Source organism: Hyla sarda, chromosome 2 (assembly GCF_029499605.1).
Source record: "Hyla sarda isolate aHylSar1 chromosome 2, aHylSar1.hap1, whole genome shotgun sequence".
Classification (NCBI taxonomy): Eukaryota; Metazoa; Chordata; class Amphibia; order Anura; family Hylidae; genus Hyla; species Hyla sarda.
In genome coordinates this window covers 482,373,192-482,395,256 of record NC_079190.1, presented here as the reverse complement: position 1 = coordinate 482,395,256, position 22,065 = coordinate 482,373,192, and the positions used below count along the sequence as shown (strand labels likewise).

The window sequence follows — 22,065 nt, the reverse complement described above, 5'->3', positions numbered from 1 at the left end:
AGATAGATGTCCTTTAGCAGAGGTTAGCTTTCCATTATTGCATACAAAGCTGGATGAGGATAATGAGTAACCCAGCTGTCCTGCTTCAGCTAGCCCATAACAAGCAGTGACATGACATAGCTGCTTTGTTTTCACAAATTCTGTTTTGTTTGTTGATGAGAGAACATACAAAACAGAGGCACATATGGCCACCAAATGGAGGGACTGGGCGGGCTATGACTGCTGACTCTTGGCAATTTGACGGTACAATATATTATTACTGGTAGGGTGGTCCCTAATATTCCCATGTGCCTGGATTGCCCTTGCAGATGCTGCAGCCTCTCACGTTCTTTATGATTAGGGGACAAAAGAAAAACTTTTTTTGGAGGGGTGTAAAATGTGTTTATTATGGGAAAATGTCCAAGGCATGTGTGTGGTTTTTGGAATTTTTGAGAGCGCATATGATGATTATTTCAAAAATTTTTAAAGAAAAACTGTCAGTCTGTTCACCCACACTAAATCCAATAAACTGGGTTATAGTGTGGGTGAACAGGAGTCCAACGATGGGTCACTTACTTAAATATGTCCAGTAGGTCCTGAGATATATTCCCCAGAAGATCCTCTGCGGAATTCAGTGAATCGCACGCAGGGGTGGGGCTTCGCCAGCCCAATTTACATATTAATTATCTGTGACTTCACATCCTAGTGAAGTGGTGTCACGAAGACCCGCCCATTGAGAAGTCCCAACCCCTGCACAGGATTCGCTGAATTCAGCAGAGGATCTTCTCAGGACCTACTGGGACACATCTCAGGACCTACTGGACAGGACTCATCTGTGCTCTTTCCTGTCTGATAGGACTCCTCTGTGCTCTTTCCTTTCTGATAGGACTCCTCTGTGCTCATTCCTGTCTGATATGACTCTTCTGTGCTCTCTCCTGTCTGATAGGACTCCTCTGTGCTCTTTCCTGTCTGATAGGACTCCTCTGTGCTCTCTCCTGTCTGATAGCACTCCTATGTGCTCTTTCCTGTCTGATAGGACTCCTCTGTGCTCTTTCCTGTCTGATAGGACTCCTATGTGCTCTTTCCTGTCTGATAGGACTCCTCTGTGCTCTTTCCTGTCTGATAGGACTCCTATGTGCTCTTTCCTGTCTGATGGGACTCCTCTGTGCTCTTTCCTGTCTGATAGGACTCCTCTGTGCTCTTTCCTGTCTGATGGGACTCCTCTGTACTCTTTCTTGTCTGATAGGACTCCTCTGTGCTATCTCCTGTCTGATAGCACTCCTCTGTGCTCTTTCCTGACTGATAGCACTCCTCTGTGCTCTTTCCTGACTGATAGCACTCCTCTGTGCTCTTTCCTGCCTGATAGGACTCCTCTGTGCTCTTTCCTGTCTGATAGGACTCCTCTGTGCTCTTTCCTGTCTGATAGGACTCCTCTGTGCTCTCTCCTGTCTGGTAGCACTCCTCTGTGCTCTCTCCTGACTGATGGGAATCCTCTGTGCTCTCTCCTGTCTGATAGGACTCCTCTTTGCTATCTCCTGTCTGATAGGACTCCTCTGTGCTCTTTCCTGTCTGATAGGACTCCTCTGTGCTCTCTCCTGTCTGATAGGACTCCTCTGTGCTCTTTCCTGTCTGGTAGCACTCCTCTGTGCTCTCTCCTGTCTGATAGCACTCCTCTGTGCTCTTTCCTGTCTGATAGGACTCCTCTATGCTCTTTCCTGTCTGATAGGACTTCTCTGTGCTCTCTCCTGTCCTATCAGACAGGAGAGAGCACAGAGGAGTGCTAGCCCACCCTTACTTACTGGACTTTGTCCATGCCTGCGCCTCAGCTTGGACCAAGCCATGATTTTATGAGCCATGATTTCTATAAAACTAAATAAAATACAATGTTTTTGTATCTGACAGTGCCCATTTAAAGTGTACTTGTCTTCGAAAAAAAAAAAAATAACATGTCCTAGAGACATGTCAAAAGTTTTTATAAATCAGCGTCTGAGTGTTTAGACCCTGACTGATGAACACTCCGACCCTGACCTATCAAAACTTTTGATATGTCTCTAAGATATGTCTCTTTTAAATGACAGGAACAATTTTAATGATGATTGGGTTATAATATATTGTCTCAAGCTGTACCTTCAGTATTAATATATATTTTGTCAATTGAGACAAAGGTTCTAAATGCAAAGTGACATAAATCTCGGACAAGTTCATAGGCGCCAAAGACTAAAGAGCAGGTAGGTTGTAAATGCTGTGTTCCTAGTTATTCTGTTTACCCGTTCCTAACCTGCCGTTCACTATTTTTGTTTTTCAAGTGGAGTTAACATGTACGCCATGCTGACTGGCACACTGCCATTTACCGTGGAGCCCTTTAGCCTGAGAGCTTTGTATCAGAAGATGGTAGACAAAGCCATGAATCCGCTGCCCTCCCACCTCTCTCCTGGTAAGTAGTTCCGCATCTCAGAGGCCATTCATGAGCTAGAGCCATGGAGCCCTCACATGTTGCTCCACACTTTCTGTATCTAAAGGTTGCTTGTTTCTCAGGCCAATTTCAAGAGCACTTTTCATAATGTCTTTATTACTGCAAGAAGGGAAAATTAGTCTGCATGAAATCTCAGTATTTTGTGTGAAAAAAGCCTGCAGTGCCGATTCCGTAGAAATGTTAGATTGTGAGCCGAGAATTTCAGGGAGGATTTTCACATTAACACCATTCCCTGCACGTATAGAAAGGCTCTGTAGATTTCTATTCACTGTTTAGTTTCTGTACATTCGGTTTCGTAATTCAAGCCGTACAGTCAATAGCAACATAAATAATTACAAGAACGTTTTACGTACTGAGCCATTCATTCACATATTTTATAAATATTTTAAGGTACACTTTTGTAGAACAATGAGATGAGAAGCAAATTATCCATAAACAGTTTACATTGTATGTTAATGGGTGTCTGCTCATAGATAAGCCCTTTATAATTAGAGACGATCAGAGGTGAGCACCAGATAGGTCTGGCTCCTGTCAGCTGCTCTTTTTCCTTGCAGTGGCCACTACAGGGGAAATGTAGTACTGCAAGTTGTTATAATAACACATTGGTGGATTGGATCCACCAAAGTAAGAGCCACAACTTGTTTTTAATAGAATACCCTTTTCTGGGATGAACAAATATCCTAACAGACCATCTGGAAAAGGGTTGTTGAGATAGAACAAGTCCTTTAAATACATTCTCTCTTTAAAAACACACTTGATCTTTGGAACTGCAGCTGAGATAGGACTGGAGGCCAATTTTCTTGTTTACATGCATCTCATTTAAAATGCCACCTATACACACATCCATGGTCATGTCATGTATACATAGACTGGGTAAACACTAAATGAGCTGTCTTTTAATGTAAACCAAACCATGTAAAACTTATTGACATTAAGAGCAGCCAGTATCATCACGCACCTATATTGGTAAATGAGTCTGGTACTACACATAACTTAACATGACGTAAATTGGCCATACACATACATTAGCTGTCTGCCGAATACTTGTTCAGCCAACAGCCATTTCTCCTGATACCCAATACATATAAACATGGGGCTAGGACAAATGTTCGGAATAGAGGGAGGAGGGGGGGGGGGGGGTTAAGCCTCTTCTGGCAGCAGCTTATCTTTCTGAAAACAAAAATATTGGGCAGTTAAAAGGGTTATTTGGTCTTTTAAATTGATGGCTGGTCCACTGGCCATCCATATTAGATCATTGGGGGTCCAACCCCAACCAACCCGCCAATCAGCTGTTTGCACTAAAGCTACTGCTAAAGCCTCTTTAATGTTAACTCCTGCACTGAAGTGCAAGGGACGTCATCGTTGTCAAGTTCACTTGATGTTTTGCAATAGCTGGAGGGCCAAATATTGGGAACCCATTACAGGGATTTCAGGAGAAGCTTTCGTAACACAATTCTTTTTGTTTCCAGCTGCTTCAAATTTCCTTCGTTCTCTGCTGGAACCAGATCCTCTGAAAAGGCCGAACATACAGCAAGCACTGGCAAATCGATGGCTAAATGACAATTATCATGGAAAAGGCGTTCACACCTATCCAAACAGGTAGATCCACCAAACCGTCCATATGATTTGATATGACCTATAATGTATAAGATAAGCCGAAATGTGCTGACTTTAATGGACATTCATGTTAAGTGTAATATTTGCATAGTATTCTTTATAGAATTGTGTGACCTGAAGTTTCTTTAAATAGCAAAGGTCTTCAGGGCTCTTCAGCTGAAATAAGCTGGTCAACAAAGATTTCTTTAATCTGTGTTGTCTCTTCCTATTTGTATGGAGTTTGAACCCTGTGTTGGTCTTGTTCGCAATAAAAGAACAGGCCTTTAGGTCAATTGCGAAGCAGTGGCTATTGTCCTAACATTGACTGTGATGCTAACCTCAGGAGCTTTAAAGGGGTGCTCCACTGGCCAGCATTCGGAAGTAAACTGTTTTCGCACTGCGGGGGCCCCTCGTGACATTATGGCCATGCCCCTTTAATGCAAGTCTATGGGAGGGGGCGTGAGGGTAGTCACGCCCCCTCCCATTGATTTGCACTGAGGGGGCATGGCCGTGATGCGTCGAGGGGCGTGGACAACCCCCGCAGCGTGAAAACAGCGTTCAGACATTTACTTCCGAATGCTGGCCAGTGGAGTACCCCTTTAAAGGGGTATTCTGGGCAAAAACATCTTATTCCCTATCCAAAGGATAGGGGGTAAGATGTCTGATCGTGGGGGGCCCACTGCTGGGACCCCCCGCAATCTCCCTGCAGCACCAGCATTCTATGGGGGACTGCGTCTACAGTTTCAGAAACCTCTTTGTTTCCGGGACTGGGGACGTGATGTCACGCCACGCCCCCTCCATTCATATCGATGGGAGGGGGCGTGACGGCCATCATGCCCCCTCCCATAGACATGAATGGAGGGGGCGTGGCGTGACGTCACGTCCCCAGTCCCAGAAACCCGGAGGTTTCCAAAACTGGAGACGCAGCCCCGCATCCTTTGCATAGGGGATAAGATGTTTTTGCCCGGAATACCCCTTTAAAGCCTAAAGCCAGCCATTAGACATTACATTAGTAGCTACCCTGAGCATTCACTTACTAGTTGCATTATTTTTTACAGTGGTGACCACAGTTTGCATCTAGCTCTGGCATAAAATATTCATTTTCCTTCCTGAATTCTTCAATAGAAGTAAACCTTGAAGGAAAGAAGGTATAGAAATTGCTGTGTTGTAATGTAAAGCTAGGCGCCTACACATAGACAATCGCTCCATCGTTCTACGTCTCGCTGGTCAATGAGGCGAATCAGGAGAAGACTCATGTAGCTCGAGAAGCAATCATTAAAAAATCCTTCTTTATACAAGCAAAAAGTTTTGACGTAGGGAAAAATGTTGCTTGTTTAATGAAGTAGCTGAGAGTAGCAGAGGTGTACTTAACTATTTGTTGAGTAACAATAGCATGGTTATCATGAGTAACAATAGCATGGTTATCCTGCACTCCTATCTAAAACTACAAATAACAGCATGCAAGATCTTAGTGAAGTAAACCTAATGACCAAATAAGGCTGGGTTCACACTACGTTTTGTCCCATACGGGAGGGCATACGGCAGGGGGGAGCTAAGAGCTCGCGCTCCCGTATGTGACCGTATGCGCTCCCGTATGTCATTAATTTCAATGAGCCGACCGGAGTGAAACGTTCGGTCCGGTCGGCTCATTTTTGCGCCGTATGCGCCTTTACAACCGGACCTAAAACCGTGGTTGACCACAGTTTTAGGTCCGGTTGTAAAAGCGCATACGGCGCAAAAATGAGCCGACCGGACCGAACGTTTCACTCCGGTCGGCTCATTGAAATGAATGGCATACGGGAGCGCATACGGTCACATACGGGAGCGTGAGCTTTTAGCTCCCCCCTGCCGTATGCGCTCCCGTATGGGACAAAACGTAGTGTGAACCCAGCCTAAGCACTGCTACATAAGCGGAACTAGCAAAGTAAAAAAAAAATCTAATTATTTGGCCTTTGTACAGAACTAAAAAAACATGGCTGTTTTCCCTATGGGTTGTGTCTGGTATTGCAACTTGGCTCCACTGAAGTAAATGGGGCTAAGATCCACTATGATAAGCCGTCAGTGTACAGGTGTGGTGCTGTATCAGTAAATTCGCAACGAGATCTATTGAGAGGCGACGTAAAACACGTGTAAAATGACTCACACTACATCAGTATTGGATTCCCTATGGAAAACTGTAGCTGCAGAAGAAATATTCCATAGCAATGGTGGCTTGTCCATCATGGCAGACAACATGGCAGTCTCATAATGTGACTATGAGTTGGAGCTAGCATGTCAAAATTCAGGGTCTTGGGTTGTTAAGGGGCCTTTGAGCCTCCTGAGAATTAGGGCCCAGGTGCGATTGCTACTTCTGCACGCACCCCCTAGCCCTACCTAGCCTTAACCCCTTAAGGACCAAGCGTTTTCCGTTTTTGCACTTTCGTTTTTTCCTCCTTACCTTTCAAAAATCATAACCCTTAACATTTTCCACCTAAAAATCCATATGATGGCTTATTTTTTTGTGCCACCAATTCTACTTTGCAGTGACATTAGTCATTTTACCCCAAAATCCACGGTAAAATGGAAAAAAAAAAATCAATGTGCTCCAAAATTGGAGCCGTTGGCTGTCCGGGCATGCTGGCAGTTGTAGTTTTGCAACATCAGGAGGTCCGCAGGTTGAAGACCACTGGTATAGGAGGTAGTACTCACGTGTCCCCGCCGCTCCGGACTCGTCACCGCTGCCCTGGATGTCGCTCCATCTCTGTCGCCGACGTTCCGGACGTCTTCTTCCCCGGGATCCACGCTCTCCGTCGCCGTCATCATGTCGCTACGCACACCGCTCCTATTGGATGACGGCGTGCGGGACGACGTGATGACGTCGAAGGAGAGCGCCGGCCATGCAGGGGATCCCGGCACAGAGCAGACACCGAGGAGGCAGGTAAGGTCCCTCCCGGTATTCTGTAAGCTGTTCGGGATGCCGTGATTTCACCGCTGCGGTCCCGAACAGCCCGACTGAGCAGCCGGGTTAGTGTCACTTTCGCTCAGCATTGATCGCTACGTCTGAAGGGTTAATACAGGGCATCACCGCGATAGGTGATGTCCTGTATTAGCCGCGGGTCCCAGCCGTTGATGGCCGCAGGGACCGCCGCGATAGGTGTGTATTCGCCGTATAAGACGCAACTTTCCCCCCCCCCCCAGTTTTGGGGAAGAAAAAGTGCGTCTTATACGGCGAAAAATACGGTATATGGACCTTTGATCGGCTACAATCTGGCCAATTAGTCTTTTGGATTGTTCATACAAATGATCCCACCAGCAATAGGTCAGACTAAACTGGCCGATCACAGTAAGCTTGCGCAAAGTGGTGACCAATCGGCCAAGGCCTATCAAGCCACGCACTTATTTTTTCAGCTGACGTCAGAGAAAAAAAATCCATTGTGGCCAATCCCATTCTCAGCAGACACAAGTCTTCTGTCATCTCAAATGATGGTTTGCATGTAATTTATAGTGGTTGACCAACATGGCCAGCTGTAGAGTGATTACATCTCCGAATGTGAGCGCACGCCTTCACTCCTGTGAAATGTAACAGCTTCTGTGTGCAAAACACAATAGACCCTGTTCCACTGAGGCGCAGCCTGGGTAATTCTATTTACACACAAACAAAGCTGTAACAATTAGCAATAGCTAATGCTCACCTACAAATGCTTCTTCCAGCCCAGCATGTTTACTCAATGTGTAATGGAAGCGCTTTATGGGGAAGTCAGGGGCGACTCTCCTACTCCTTTAATTGCTGCATAAGCAAGACTAGCGGGGGTCCTTAATGCCTCATAGATTTTGTTTTCCAGAGCTAGCAATGTTTTACGATACTGAGGTTTATTAAACACTCCGGACCCCTCCCGTGCCATTTATATGCCAATTAAAAGCAAATTCAAAAATATATTTTCTTTTCCAGGAGGCGATCTCCACACTCCAGTGAACACACTGCCTTCTAAAACCAAGACATTACAAATAAACAAAATTCCTTGAGCTGTCCTCATGTGTTACGGGGTTAACACTTCTATCCAGCTGTTGGTTATATTAGTTTCTGGGAAAGCTGGGTGACTGCCAGTATAAATGGCAATTACATGTGTTGTGCTAACGGATTATTAAAGGGGTACTCTGCCCCCAGATATCTTATCCCCTATCCAAAGGATTGGGGATTAGATTTCTGATCATGAGGGTCCCGCCGCTGGGACCCCTGCAATCTCTGTGCAGCACCTGGTGTTTGTTTAGAGTACTGGGTGCAAGCAGCGGAGGTTGTGACATCATGGACGCGCCCCCAGTGACATCACACCAAACCCCCTGAATGCAAGTCTATGGGAGGGGGCGTGGTTACTGCCATGCCCCCTCCCATAGACTTGCATTGAGGGGCTGAGATGCCCATGTATGGGACAAATTTATTATGCGTCTTAAGATGGCTGTACATATTAGCAAGTAACAGCCGAGCTTGGTGATTCACATAGGCCGGTAGACCATCTAATGTGTATGGGGACCATATGACTGTCACCCCAAGGCCAATGTCCGGGGAAGAGAAGGATTGGGCATGTTGGATTTCCATGTGTCTGACCGTACCCTTCTAGAACACATGTATACTTGACCAAATCTGGAATGATAACTGTCTCCTGAATGCGTGTTCGGCCGACATCTATCCTATGTATATGGTGACCAGCTTTAGTCACTACTTTACTAGACACTGTGAAAAGTGTCTAGAAAAGGGATTGTGGCTAGGTGGAGTTTTAATATGGGCTAGATTTACAAATGGCTCCGACACACAATGTCGGAGTAAAGTAACTCCGCCAAGAGGAGAAATAAGTGTCTTACCTATACGCCAGATCAATCACACCATGCACTCCTCTGCGCCTTTTGCCAGGCTTGTCTAGTTTTGCAACATTTCAATAAAAAGCGAATGATTAACGCTCCTCCAATATTTACTCGGGGGATGTTGCAGTTCTTTCTCATAGATAACCCATGCAGAGTCCAGTGTAGAGAAGTGTGGACTATCACACATGCGGTATTGGCCAGGAAAACATTTGCTTTTTAAGGAGATTATTTCCTAATGGGGAGCAATAGGTCGTGAGAAGTTATTTGGACGACCTGAAGGCAGTAAAGGAGGATTCATTATGACCACTTAAGTCTTTGTGGTGATAATAAGTTTACTTTAGAAGATTATTTTGTGAAGGTCCCCTTTAATTATTTAAGGATCACATGACTACATAAGCTGGGTTCACTTCTTATCTGCCCTTAAATTTGTGGCATGTGTGACTCAAGGACTCCTGGAAGCACTGGGTCCTTGGGTTAAAATCTCCAAAGGGCACCATCTAGATCAGTGTATCCCAACCAGTGTGCCTCCAGCTGTTGCAAAACTACAACTCCCAGCTGGGAGCTGTAGCAAATAAGCAAAGTGGCTTATTTTAAGGATGTAGTTATATGTGCAAGTTTTGCACATTTTTTATATGCAACATTTTTTATATGGTTTGTGCACCTCACCATGGTAAAGCATTTACGGTTCAGTTTTGCAACTTTTTTTTTGCCAGCTATCGGCCGAAAAGTGTTGCAAACAATGCTACGGTCATGCAAAATTATAAGAACCAGCATATGTAAATAAATGGACAAATGGGCAATTTTTTTTCCTGCTAGTAGTTGTCACCTAAAATCCCTTTTTGCACATTACAGCCCTTTCCTTGCTTTTAGGGTGCATTCACACTATGGAATGTCTGTCCAGAGAAAATGGGCAGACATTTTAAGCACAGTAACGCCGACTGATCCACTCGTGCTAGAACTGCTCACCATAACGGCAATGCATATCTGTGCGTATTCCACCAAATGAATGAACATGTTCATTCTTTCGGCGGAGTTTGGAATTTGAATTTCCGCAGCAGAAATTCGGCAGTGTGTACGGGTTGGCAGAATCCTATTAAAGACAATGGGAGGCCTCTGTACTGGAATTTCCAATCATAATTTCTTGGCTTGGAATTTTCATAGTGTGCGCACAGCTCCCCACCACTGCGGGCGCGCACATGGAGTCACAGTCAGGACGCTGGACATGAACCACCGGACGTACCTCAAATACTGTTTCTATTGAGTCCAACAGAGTTGCATTACTGTCTATGAGACTGCAACAGTATCAGCAGTCTCATATTATGTTTTGTCCCCTCTTTCATGACATCTATCAGTGAAATTTGGCGGATGTGTGTACAAGTGCACAGAACTGTATATAGCCCCTGATGAGGTCACCGTTAGTGGACTGAAACACGTTGGGCAGGGCATTGTACATATTACACCATAATGATCCGGACTGTGACAATTACAGTGTGAATGGGGTCATTGTGTGGTGGATTCTAGACAGTTTGATTTATTTCTTAACTGTGTGTATCATTTTCGTCCTTTTTGGCACTGGGATTAGCATCAGTAACCCTGGCCAATTATCAGTATTTCTGCACTTATTATATATGTGTCTTAGCTGCATAACTATTAAAAGTTAAGTTTTAAGTCACTCCCCCTTTCCTTACAGTACTTGGAATTTTCATAGTGTGAATACACCCTTAGGGTAGAGCCATACTCCAAGGAAATGCTGAATATTTTTACAGCAGATAATTCTGGAATGAATTTTGCTGTGGACCTGCAGATTCATTTCAGCTTTTGACTTACCCATTGAAGTCAATGGAGGTAAACCCATCTGCAGTGGATCCAACCCAACTATAGACATGTTGTGGATTTAATATGTGTACCACTGCTTAATTTCCGGATGGCATTAATCCAAATATTTTTCGCATCCACTTTGATGCAACTGTAAATGTTGTCAATTTTCTTTGTTTCCATAAACCGTAGAGATTGTTGAGGCCTGGTAGTAAAAATCATAATACAATTTGCAATGTGAACTAAGTTTTCATCTGCGTCGGAGCCCTGTCACAGAGTCCCCTCATGGGGAAAAAAAAACTGAGCTGAGCTGTCCTTTGCAGAATGGACCCCACCGGATCCCGATGGATCCTAATGACTTTAAAGGGATACTCCACTGTCCCAGCGTCCATAACTTTTTGTTCAGAATGCTGGGTGCGGGCTGCGGTGGTCGTGACGTCACGGCCACGCCCCTCATGATGTCACGCAACGCCCCCTCAGTGCGAGTCTATGGGAGGGGGCGTGGCGACTGCCACGCCCCCTCCCATAGACTTGCACTGAGGGGGCGTTGCGTGACATCACAAGGGGCGTGGTCGTGACAACACGACTCCCGCACCCAGCATTCAGAACAAAAAGTTCTGGACGCTGAGGCAGTGGAGTACCCCTTTAAGTGGAGTTGGTTTGGTTTCCGTCTGGTGTTTATTCATTATCAGAAACTGTGTGTAGAATTTTTTTTTGCTCTGCTTATGTCAACTATTTTTGATATGTAAATTTCATGCAAATCTGACCCATTGAAAACACTGAATTCTGCCAATATTAATAGTCCAATATATTGCTACCTTTACACATTTATCCTTGGATCATTTCCTAACGTCCAGGATCTTTCTACCCTGCAGGATCCATCTTGAAGACTTGAGTCAGAGCGTGATCCGTCACATGTCGGAGAAGCTTGGCTATAAGCACAGTGACGTCATCAATGCCATCCTCTCCAACCGCGCCTGTCATACCCTTACTGTGTACTTCCTGCTAAACCGGAAACTGGAGCGCTACTTGATCACCATGAGGGTAGGCCTGACTTACAAGCTGGTTTCATGTTTTAAAGGGGGGGGGGGGGGGGGGCGCGGTGTGTTTCTGGAAGAGATAAGGGATTACGGGGAGGATGATGTGACGGCCATGATTATAAGGATGGGGCCGCTCTGTTATCTGAAGCGCCTATAATTATCATCTGTTTCTTTCTCTCACTAGAAACCTGACATTAATGACAACGTTTGCCACAAGAACCAGATGCATCCATTAGAAAAATACAAGTCCAATAAGAACTCATACGAGGTGAGTTCCATAATCCTCAACATCTTCTTTTCCTAGAATGCAAAAACAAAAGAAAATCACAATAAACAAGCTGTGTACGGTACAATATCTCTGACACACCACAGTGTGTCAGACTAAATCAATGTGTTTCGGGACCCTGGTCCCTGCACCTGCGGTTTGGGCAGCATAAAACAGGTAACCGGTTCCCCTTTAAGCCCCAAAGAGACCATTTCATAATGTTTGGAAACCTCATAGAAATATATTAGAGTACTGGCTGGGCACAAGTGGTACGCTCTGTTCATTCAGGACTACAATTTTACTGTGAGTCCCAGCAGTTACAACACCAAACAATTGCTAGTTATCCCCTATGCCAATGCTACCAAACCAGGTTTTAACTAGGTAAAAACCTGAACTTGTGGATCATGGTTTTCTTATTAGCAGAAAAGAGTAATCCGGCACCAACAGCAGGTAAAAGGATCCACTTTATTGAAGGATAAATATAAAAAACAAGCTGGGCACAGTAGCCTACGCGTTTCGGACAAGCATGTCCTAAGTCATGGCATGCCATGACTAAGGACATGCTTGTCCGAAACGTGTAGGCTGCTGTGCCCAGCTTGTTTTTTATATTTATCCTTCAATAAATTGGATCCTTTTACCTGCCGTTGGTGCCGGATTACTCTTTTCTGCTTGTACTGAAGGAGGGGAGGCCCTACCCCCCAGCCCCAGCACAACGGAGGTAGTGAGGTTTGGAGCGATCACTTGCTATATGGAAATTGTTTTCTTATTGACACATATTGGGATTATGTCTGCCAGATCTCCTAGATTAGCTTGGTAACTACTATTTGTTGATCAAATCTTTTTAGTTTAAGTTTGCATATTTTTTAACACTCTTGATTTAGACAATCCTGCAAACTGGCCAGTAGAAAGGGGGTGGTTTTTGTAAAATGGACCACAAAGGGAGTGGAGTTTATGGAACCTGGACCACAAAGAGGGTGGAGTTTATGTAAACTGGACTACAAAGAGGGTGGAGTTTATGTAAACTGGACCACAAAGAGGGTGGAGTTTATGTAAACTGGACTACAAAGAGGGTGGAGTTTATGTAAACTGGACTACAAAGAGGGTGGAGTTTATGTAAACTGGACTACAAAGGGAGTGGAGTTTATGTAAACTGGACTACAAAGATGGTGGAGTTTATGTAAACTGGACTACAAAGAGGGTGGAGTTTATGTAAACTGGACTACAAAGAGGGGGGAGTTTATGTAAACTGGGCCACAAAGAGGGTGGAGTTTATGTAAAATAAACCACAAAGGGTTGGAAATGAAAAATTTATGAAAATCCCTACTAAGACCGATCATTACTAGGGGGAGGGGGGGGGGGGGTGTTCCCAGAGTATGCCCTAAATGTCCCGATTTTTGAAGATGTAATCCGAATGTTATATTAAAAACATAAAATTTGACTTTTACAATGCATGTCTGCGGACAACATAATAATACAGCCAGGAGGGTATGTGGCATGTGATGGATCATACCCTATATTTAAGGCCAATAGACTAGAATATCATTCTATTATCCGACATATAACACAAAGGCAATAGGGCAGTGAAAGCTTTAATGTACAGGGTATTGGTATGTTTACTGCTTCCCACAATTGTACAGTGCTGCAGAATAAGCTGGCGCTATATAAGCAGAGGACATTATCATTAGAAAGCAATGTATGTATGGAAACAAAATAAAAGGCCCCTATTATAGAACATTAGATGTCAGGATGCCCCAGTCCCATTGATTGTGTGGTTCTTCGGAAAAGATAAGGAAACACCTATTGTAGAAGTCTAGTATTACAACCATAATTATTTAGAAAGAGTAGAGCCCTTCCCAACAAGGCACGGTCCAATGCTTTCCATGCCGGCTCAGGATGTAATACAATAGTGAAGTGATGACATGTGTCCAGGGCCTGCCAGATGGAGCGTGTCTCAGCAATGGTCAGAGGAGTCGCTTCCTGCTCCATGAAAAGGGATAAAGAGGATCGGAAACTCCTCCTAGGGTTTTGCTTTCTAAAGGAATGAAAGTGGAGGATGTGCCTGCTTCATGTGATACAAGGAAAGTGCACATCCCGGGCCTTCCCCAGGCGGCAGAGCATTAACCCCTGTGCTCATTTAAAGGATTAACTCATTGCAGCATGATCATTATTGTAACATACATTCATTACATTAGTACAAATTGTAGGACCGAGCTTTACTTTGATATAAATAAAGTGAAAGTGAGGATCAGATTCCAAAATAAGAGGAGACACAGAAAGGAAACTTAGTGTGTCTCCCAACCTTTGCAACTTAGGACCTTGGCCATATGGTGGTATTCATGGTCTGGGGGTTACATGGATCCTAAATAATATACCCAAAGAGAGTTATGGACACATACTGTGCATGGGCTCTTATTTTGGCAAAAAATAAAAATGAAAACTGCATTGAATCCTAGCCTTAGGCCTCATACACGTGGAAGAGGAAAGTCTTGCAGCTGCACAATATGGAGTTATAGGCACTCTGTGTGCCATAATATAGAGAAAGTCTACTCTAGATCCAATGGTTGTAGGGCAGGATGTGAACTCTAGAACCGCTGCTTACAGAGAATAAAGTTTGCTCTAGAAACAACACTTGTAGGGCAAAAGTCTACTCTAGAACCAATGGTTTTAGGGCAGAATGTCTACTCTAGACTCAATGCTTGTAGGGCAGATTGGATTCCACTGAAGCCGAGTTCTAGACTTTATGCACATGGCAAAGCAAAGTCTACTCTGGAACTAATACTTGTAGGGCAGAACATTTTCTCTAGAACTAATGGTTTTAGGACAGAAAGTCTGGTTAAGAACCAATGGTTCTAGGTCAGAAAGTCTACTCTAAAATCAATGCAGAAAAGAATTGACTCCAACGAAGCCTAGCCTTAGACTAAAAATGCTTGTGGCAGAACAAAGTCCCTACAACTTCACACTATAGAATCATATTACAGAAAAGGCTAAATATCTTGAGTATGGCACCTGATGGAGCATGCCACAAGCTTGTAGCTGCTGGATTTCTTTTGAAGCTATTCATTTATGCCTCTTTATGACAAAAAGATAGGGCCATGTGCATGTCTATGTGTGCTGGACCGTGTGTGCAGAGGAATAGCTCAAGGCTTCTGTACTCCAATGTAAAATCTGTAACTAGGCCCCCACCTACCATTTTTTAAGTAATGGCCTTTACGACTTCTCAGGAACCAGGAGGACCCAGGTGTAACTACTACCTACGCACCCCCTATAGCTACGTCTCTGTCTGTTTGAGGTCTTAGGACATCACTAGACCATGAAACAGAAGCTTTTTTTTTAGTTTTACTATTTTTTTAATTTGGCTGCAGGCCTCTTCTTAATGGAGCATTGTCTATATTGTTTCCTATGTAATTTTCATGTAAAATAATACCATCATTTGCGTTATGTAAAGTCTCTTTGAACTTGATGTTCAATGGCATAAACAACTAAAACAAGAAAAGGCAGATTTCTTAGAAATAGACACAAACGTAAAGATTGACATTTCAAGAATTTCCTGGAAGCTGACAGCTGAGTGCAGCAGGACAATGGCAGATCTCATTGACTGAGGAATGCCAGGTAGCTGCTAAACACAGAGGTGTTACAGGCTTAGTTATGTTATGTTATGAAAAAATTTGCCCCCCCCCCCCCCCAAAAAAAAAAAAAGAGTCATTACCTTTAGTTGTGTTGTTAAAACTCCTCTTCAGTGCAACCTTTACACAGTATTGTATCGTTCCCTTTACTTTTTAGCAGATATAAAACTAATATAAAATGCCTTAACAAAAATTCTATTTTGTTTCCGTATTCTATTAGGCTTTACGCTCAAGATATTTTCTCATACATAATAATTACTGTGTTTTTTTTATTTCTTTTTTTATGAATTTCTTAGATTCTAAATTTTATTTACGAAAACTTACTTGTTTTGACCATGGAATGTTCTTGATCCAATTGACAGGAACGAAAACCTAAAGATGCCGAAAAGCAAAGAGACCAGCGTTGTCAAAAGAAAATGGAGAAGTGTTCTCCATCCCATAGGCAGCCCCCATGTGTGGTGACACAAGGCCATAACTCCAAGCCTCCCGTCAAGGAGAGAAAGTCGTCAAAGTCTGAGCGGGGTAAGATTTAAAGCCTGCTTATTTCTGGCCTTCTCCCTCTGGACGACCCAGAACCTCTGTATATTAGATGGATAGCATGCTTATTTATTTCCCATGTCGGGGTGCTGCAGAAGAATTGAACACTTGCTGACAGACACTCGAGCAAATCATAGCTGATCACTGGGGTAAAAGACCCAGTGGATGTTTTATATCTTTATTGGATATGTTCTCAATTATCTAGTGCATTGATATAGAACTGGTCACTAAAGATGAGTAAATCTAAATTTTGGATTTCAATACACCACTGTTTTATCAATTTTATTTAACAAATAGTTCTGCTTTTCAAGTGCTCCAAAAGTGCTTGGAAAAGCTTGGTATGATTTTACCAAGGAATTGGAGTAATTGGAAGGCAGAAAACTTTTGTAGAAAGACCAAATTGACTTAATGCGTACTTGCTCATCCCTAATGGTCACTGTAATATGTATTTAATATGTACCCAGGGGATTACTTTGACCATATGATTGAAAGCATCAATAATCCAAAGCACTTTTGAGATATCTATAGTAAATTTGGGTAGCCGTATTAGTCCAGTGCAACATTTTATGATTTGCATCTATATATAAATAAATATATATATATATATATATATATATATATATGTATGTGTGTGTGTGTATAAATATATATATATATATATATATATATATATATATATAACAAAATCAAGAGGTATGGGGAGCACCGTGAAACAGGATTCAAGATCCACGTGGGTGCCAGGCTCCGGGAACAGACCAATTCCCACCAAGTATAGAAGAAAGGTAGAAGCGGCACTCGGGCTTGTAGGTGAAACAATCACAAAATTTATTCACACATCTGTGCAGGCAACGTTTCGGCTCGACAATAGAGCCTTTCTCAATCCCAGGCTTGAGAAAGGCTCTATTGTCGAGCCGAAACGTTGCCTGCACAGATGTGTGAATAAATTTTGTGATTGTTTCACCTACAAGCCGGAGTGCCGCTTCTACCTTTCTTCTATATATATATGTATATGTATATATATATATATATATATATATATATATATATATATTTTTTTTTTTTTTTTAAGATGAGCTTCTTTTTTAAAGAAGACTTGAACACTTTTTTAAGTCAATGGAAATTGTGGTTGACTTCCACCATTTTCTATGGTGTGTGGTGAAGTCATATTCCCATGGGCCTCCACCATTGTGTACCCAGCTGCAGAAGATCCTAACATTTAGCTCACGTTTTAAGCTGGACATACTCATTGGATAAAAGTTGGTGAACCCACTTCTGGGGGACTGGATGATCATCTAATGTGTATGGGGGCCTCCTGAATCTTCCATGATGGCAAATGTCAGGGAAAATTAGGGTTGGGAATGTTGGACTTCTACTGCCCGGTAGTGTGATTGAGATGTTTTGCAAATTCTTTATTCCCAGAATTCCTAGTGGAGCGCTAATGGCCCATGAATCTCTACATACCGTTATGGTGTTCTCCTCAAGGAGATATCTTACCGCTTTGACTTAAGTTGGAATAGGGATATAAAGCTGTTGGTCAAACATTTTCTTTTAAAATAGTAGTCATTAGCTTTTCAGCGAAAATTTTGTAATTTTTTTTTTCTACTTTGAGTCTATGATGATATGTTTTAGAAATGATTACAGCTTTATTATGCAAAGACCTGAATATGAACATAATCCGTGGGTTGGTTTCTGTAAACAATTCTCCTGTTTATGTAATTTAGCAATTGTGTTGATGAGATGATTTTTGTAGGCTAATGGCTCGGTGGCCCTTTAAAAATCCTGTTTCATAAGCAACACCCACTCAAATTCTGAGCTGAAGGCCTTTTTGCATCGCATGTAAACATTTACATATTTTTATATGAATAAACATACATTATTGTGCGTCAGATATGGTTCGCTGGCACGTGCCCATACATTACATCTTTTGGTGAGAAGGATGTTTCTACTTATGGTGGTCATGCCTCCTACACTTAGGATGATTTTACCAGTATAATTTCCATATTACTTATCTGGAGGAAATGTAGTTTGAGATCACAAACCACTAGCACTCAGTCTAGAAGTTAGTCATTTAAAACCATTGTAAATTAAACCAATTGATGTTTTATTGCTTTTTTGCAGAATCCATTACTGGGTTAAGCCCATTCCATGAAGTCAGGTTAAACAAGCCAGCCTGCGTCACCTCCTGTTCTTTAGAATATTTGGAATTGCAAAGTCCAGATCCAAGAACGCCTAAAATCATGAGACGTCAAGACTCCCACTCACAAGAGACTGTGAACATGAACATGAGCGTTCGTATGAGGGAGCCTCATCTGAATGTTGTTCGTTCCTTTGAATCTGTGAACAGAGAAGACCAAATAGAATTGTCTCCTTCCCACCAGTATCGGGTCATAGGGTCTCCGGTGTCCTTCTCCCCTCGTCATTCCAGTGAAAGGACTCTATCCCCCATCTTTCAGTTTGACAGCACAACTCCTGTGAAGGCTCATTCCACCCTTTCATCTTTCACATATGAGGACAAAAGTAGCCCATCCAGCTCTGAATCCATGTCCCCAACTTCTCCCCATTCCCCATCATGTAACAATAACGGCAACTTGGGAAGCCCAAACTGTGTTAGAAGCCGAGGTCGATTTCCCATGATGGGCATTGGACAGATGTTGAGAAAGAGGAGTCAGGTTACCTCTCCTAAACCTGATAACTCATTGGAATCTCGAATGCCACCACTGCAACAGATGAGCCCGGGTTATACCAATTTCAACTCCAGCGACCTGAATGGGTTTTGCTGATTGGACATCTGTTTGAGAACTGTGAGGGTTAAAACCCCATTGTAAAAAAGAAGAGAACTTTGTTAATTATATTTGTAAATGTGAATTTTGTAATTTTCCTCATCGTATCAAGATCATTTGTATGTGTTTTATTTTATGCATTGACTTCTCCATCACTTTCCGAGAATTGCACTTCTATGGCAGTGATGCCAGGGAAACTACGCGAACTCTGTCTGGTACAGTGACAATACTGACTATTTTTATGGGAACAATTTCTTCATCTATTACAAATGGACATTTTTGAGGACATGCAGAAAAACAAAGTTCTACAGTAACTGATCTCCGAAAAGAGCTGTGGTCTACTGACACTACCTACCATGGACCAAACCTGATTCCTAAGCTGTTCATTTCCAGCACTGACCTTGAACACTATGGAACTGGAACAACTTGCATTGGAAATGGTTGTTGTACACATTAAGATTTTCTCATTGCGCATCAAAGTGTTATGATGTTAATATTTGACAGTGTCACCATATTCCTCAAGCTCATTGTTTTACACCATTCTGTCTTGACTTTTTAACTCATGAATTATTATTATTATTTGTTTTTATAAAACCATAAGCTGCTCTTTGAAGACACGTGAAGGAAAGTGTGGCATTGTTTTTTGGTAATATGGTACATTAGGATCTCTTTTTGACTTTCTGTTAGAGAAGGCACCATGTAAAGGGCCAGCAAATTGATTTGAGACTATTTTTTCAGTTTTTTTGTTTTAAAGCATTTTAAAATGTTACTCCACCCAAAACAAAATAGCATGATTTCAGAGTTATATTAAGGTATGTTCACACGTACAGGATCTGCTTCATATATTTGCTGCATATTATGTGCAGATGATTTTGCTACCCATTAAAGGGGTACTCCACTGCCCCAGCATTCAGAACATTTTGTTCTGATTGCTGGCTGCGGGGTCGTGCCGCCACGCCATGCCCCCTCAATGTAACCCATAGACTTGCATTGAGGCAGCGTGGCCGTGACATAACGACCCCGCAGACCACACCCAGCATTCGGAACAAAATTATCCGAACGCTGGGGCAATGGAGAACCACTTCAATCGGCAGCAAAATCAGGTGCAGATAATATGCTTGTTAACCCTTAAAGTATTTGTCTGCCAATCAACATACTGTTTGGGTCTTCAGTGTTCCAGCTAAGGGCCTGTTCACACAACGATTGTAGTGTACGGGAACCGGATACTGCTGGGGGGAGCAAAAACTGGGTGCTTCCGTATCCCAGCCGGATCCAGCCCGAACCCCATTCATTTCAATGAGCTGACCGGAGTCAAACGCTGACTCCGGTCGGCTCATTTTTGTCCCGTATACAGTTCTCTAACCGAACCTAACACCATGCACGTGAAGTATCTCGACAGCTCCACTCTTCCTCACCTGCGCTCGGACAGGCCAGCAGCGCACCTGGCCCAATGTGATAGGCAAACGAAAAATGGAAATGTCCAGCGCTTTTGGATGCAAGTATTTCGGCTTTATTAAGTCATAAAAACATACAGCATAGGGACAAGAACGCCGACGCGTTTCGGATCTGTACGATCCTTAGTCATGGCCATGACTGAGGATCGTACAGATCCGAAACGCGTCGGCGTTCTTGTCCCTATGCTGTATGTTTTTATGACTTAATAAAGCCGAAATACTTGCATCCAAAAGCGCTGGACATTTCCCTTTTTCGAACCTAACACCATGGTATAATTTCAATAAACAAAGAGTAGATCCATGAGTATAAACACTATGATAGTTTGATTCATATACCAATGCAAACATCATAATCCTGCATTTTTTATTTGACCTGAAATTGAGCTGTGCATGCTTAGTTTTAATACAGTAAGTCCCATAGAATATGTTCAGGCAGAGGTATAAATAAATAAACTGGACTTAAAGGGTTTCACCACTTTTGGTACTTAATCCCTACTTGTTACAAGGGTCATTTCACAAGAAAAAAAATAACCACAACATGGCCTCTTGCTTGGACCACCAACAATCAGATGTAACCAGAGGGAAACCAAGCAGTAAATGTTAAGTTTTACTGCAGCGCCACCACAGGAGAAATTAAGCATTACAGGAGACGATGTCCCTTCAGAAATCTCTAACACAGTATATGGAGATACCTCTGTGTGTAGAGTGCAATGGCCTTCTCTAGAGTGTATGCATGATTTATAACCTGTGAGCATCCAAGAATAAGGTCACCCTTTTAAATTCTAAAAAAAAACAGCTACGTTTACTTGTCACTCCATGAAGTGAAGTGACGACTGATAAATTGATATTAGGTTTAGCCCATAAAACTCATGTTGCACATGATTATATTGATGTGGCGGATAACATGAAGTGGAAAGATTCCAAATAAAAAATATATATATTTATATTTTCGTAAAATTTTGATCGGATTCTTAGAAGCTCTGCGCAATGTGTGTTAGTAGTTTGGATCCTTCTAGAAAAAAAAATTATCCTTCTGGGATTTATTTCTCATTTTGTAAGACTTTAAAAGTGGTAAAAATCTGCTTAGGCCTAATATATCTGGTTCTATTTAGTTATCACCATATGTTGTCTACATGTTGTCTACTACTACTATCCCTACTTAATCATTTGTTGGCTACGTTGACTAAGATGCTGTCGTTACTCTGTGCTATAGCTATCATTTGTATTGCCTATCCAATGGATAGAAGAGAGATGTTACATTAGAGGGGGTTTGGGCACTGGATCCCCACCAAACACAACATTGGGCTTCCCATCGCCCATTTTCTTTATAATCAGGTTGGAAGGAGATGGATTCAGTGGAGGCCACACATATTCATGGAAATGGAGCTGAACAGAATTTGGGAAAACATTAGGTGATGCAATGACTTGGGGTACAGGTGAATAGTGAATGCACAACAATTTTGGCCCTGTGGCTTATTCCAAAATGGTGACGTTGCTTTGGCATCAAATGACTTCTTGGACTTTCGAAGACATAGTGACCTGATTGCACTAAATAGTAAAATGTGAACTTGTTATTTAATCCATTAGTTCCTTAATATAAGACCGGAACGTTTACAGGTCCAGATGGAGCAAAAAGACAATTATCAGGGTACACTAGTATATTTGTT

The 22,065-nt window shown here is 42.6% G+C and overlaps 1 protein-coding gene across 4 annotated transcripts in view; it reads left to right on the top strand.

The window, feature by feature from the left end:
- HUNK (hormonally up-regulated Neu-associated kinase) overlaps positions 1-20,458 on the top strand; it is a 114,796-nt gene extending 94,338 nt beyond the window's left edge. For all 4 annotated transcript variants that reach the window (XM_056559497.1, XM_056559500.1, XM_056559499.1 and 1 more), the window contains 6 exons: positions 2,286-2,413; positions 3,922-4,051; positions 11,575-11,743; positions 11,924-12,007; positions 15,990-16,149; positions 18,283-20,458. In XM_056559497.1, coding sequence (XP_056415472.1) covers positions 2,286-2,413; positions 3,922-4,051; positions 11,575-11,743; positions 11,924-12,007; positions 15,990-16,149; positions 18,283-18,944 — 1,333 coding nt within the window. In that variant the 3' untranslated portion in view covers positions 18,945-20,458. The remainder of the gene's footprint in view (positions 1-2,285; positions 2,414-3,921; positions 4,052-11,574; positions 11,744-11,923; positions 12,008-15,989; positions 16,150-18,282) is intronic.
- Positions 20,459-22,065: the final 1,607 nt, after the last annotated feature.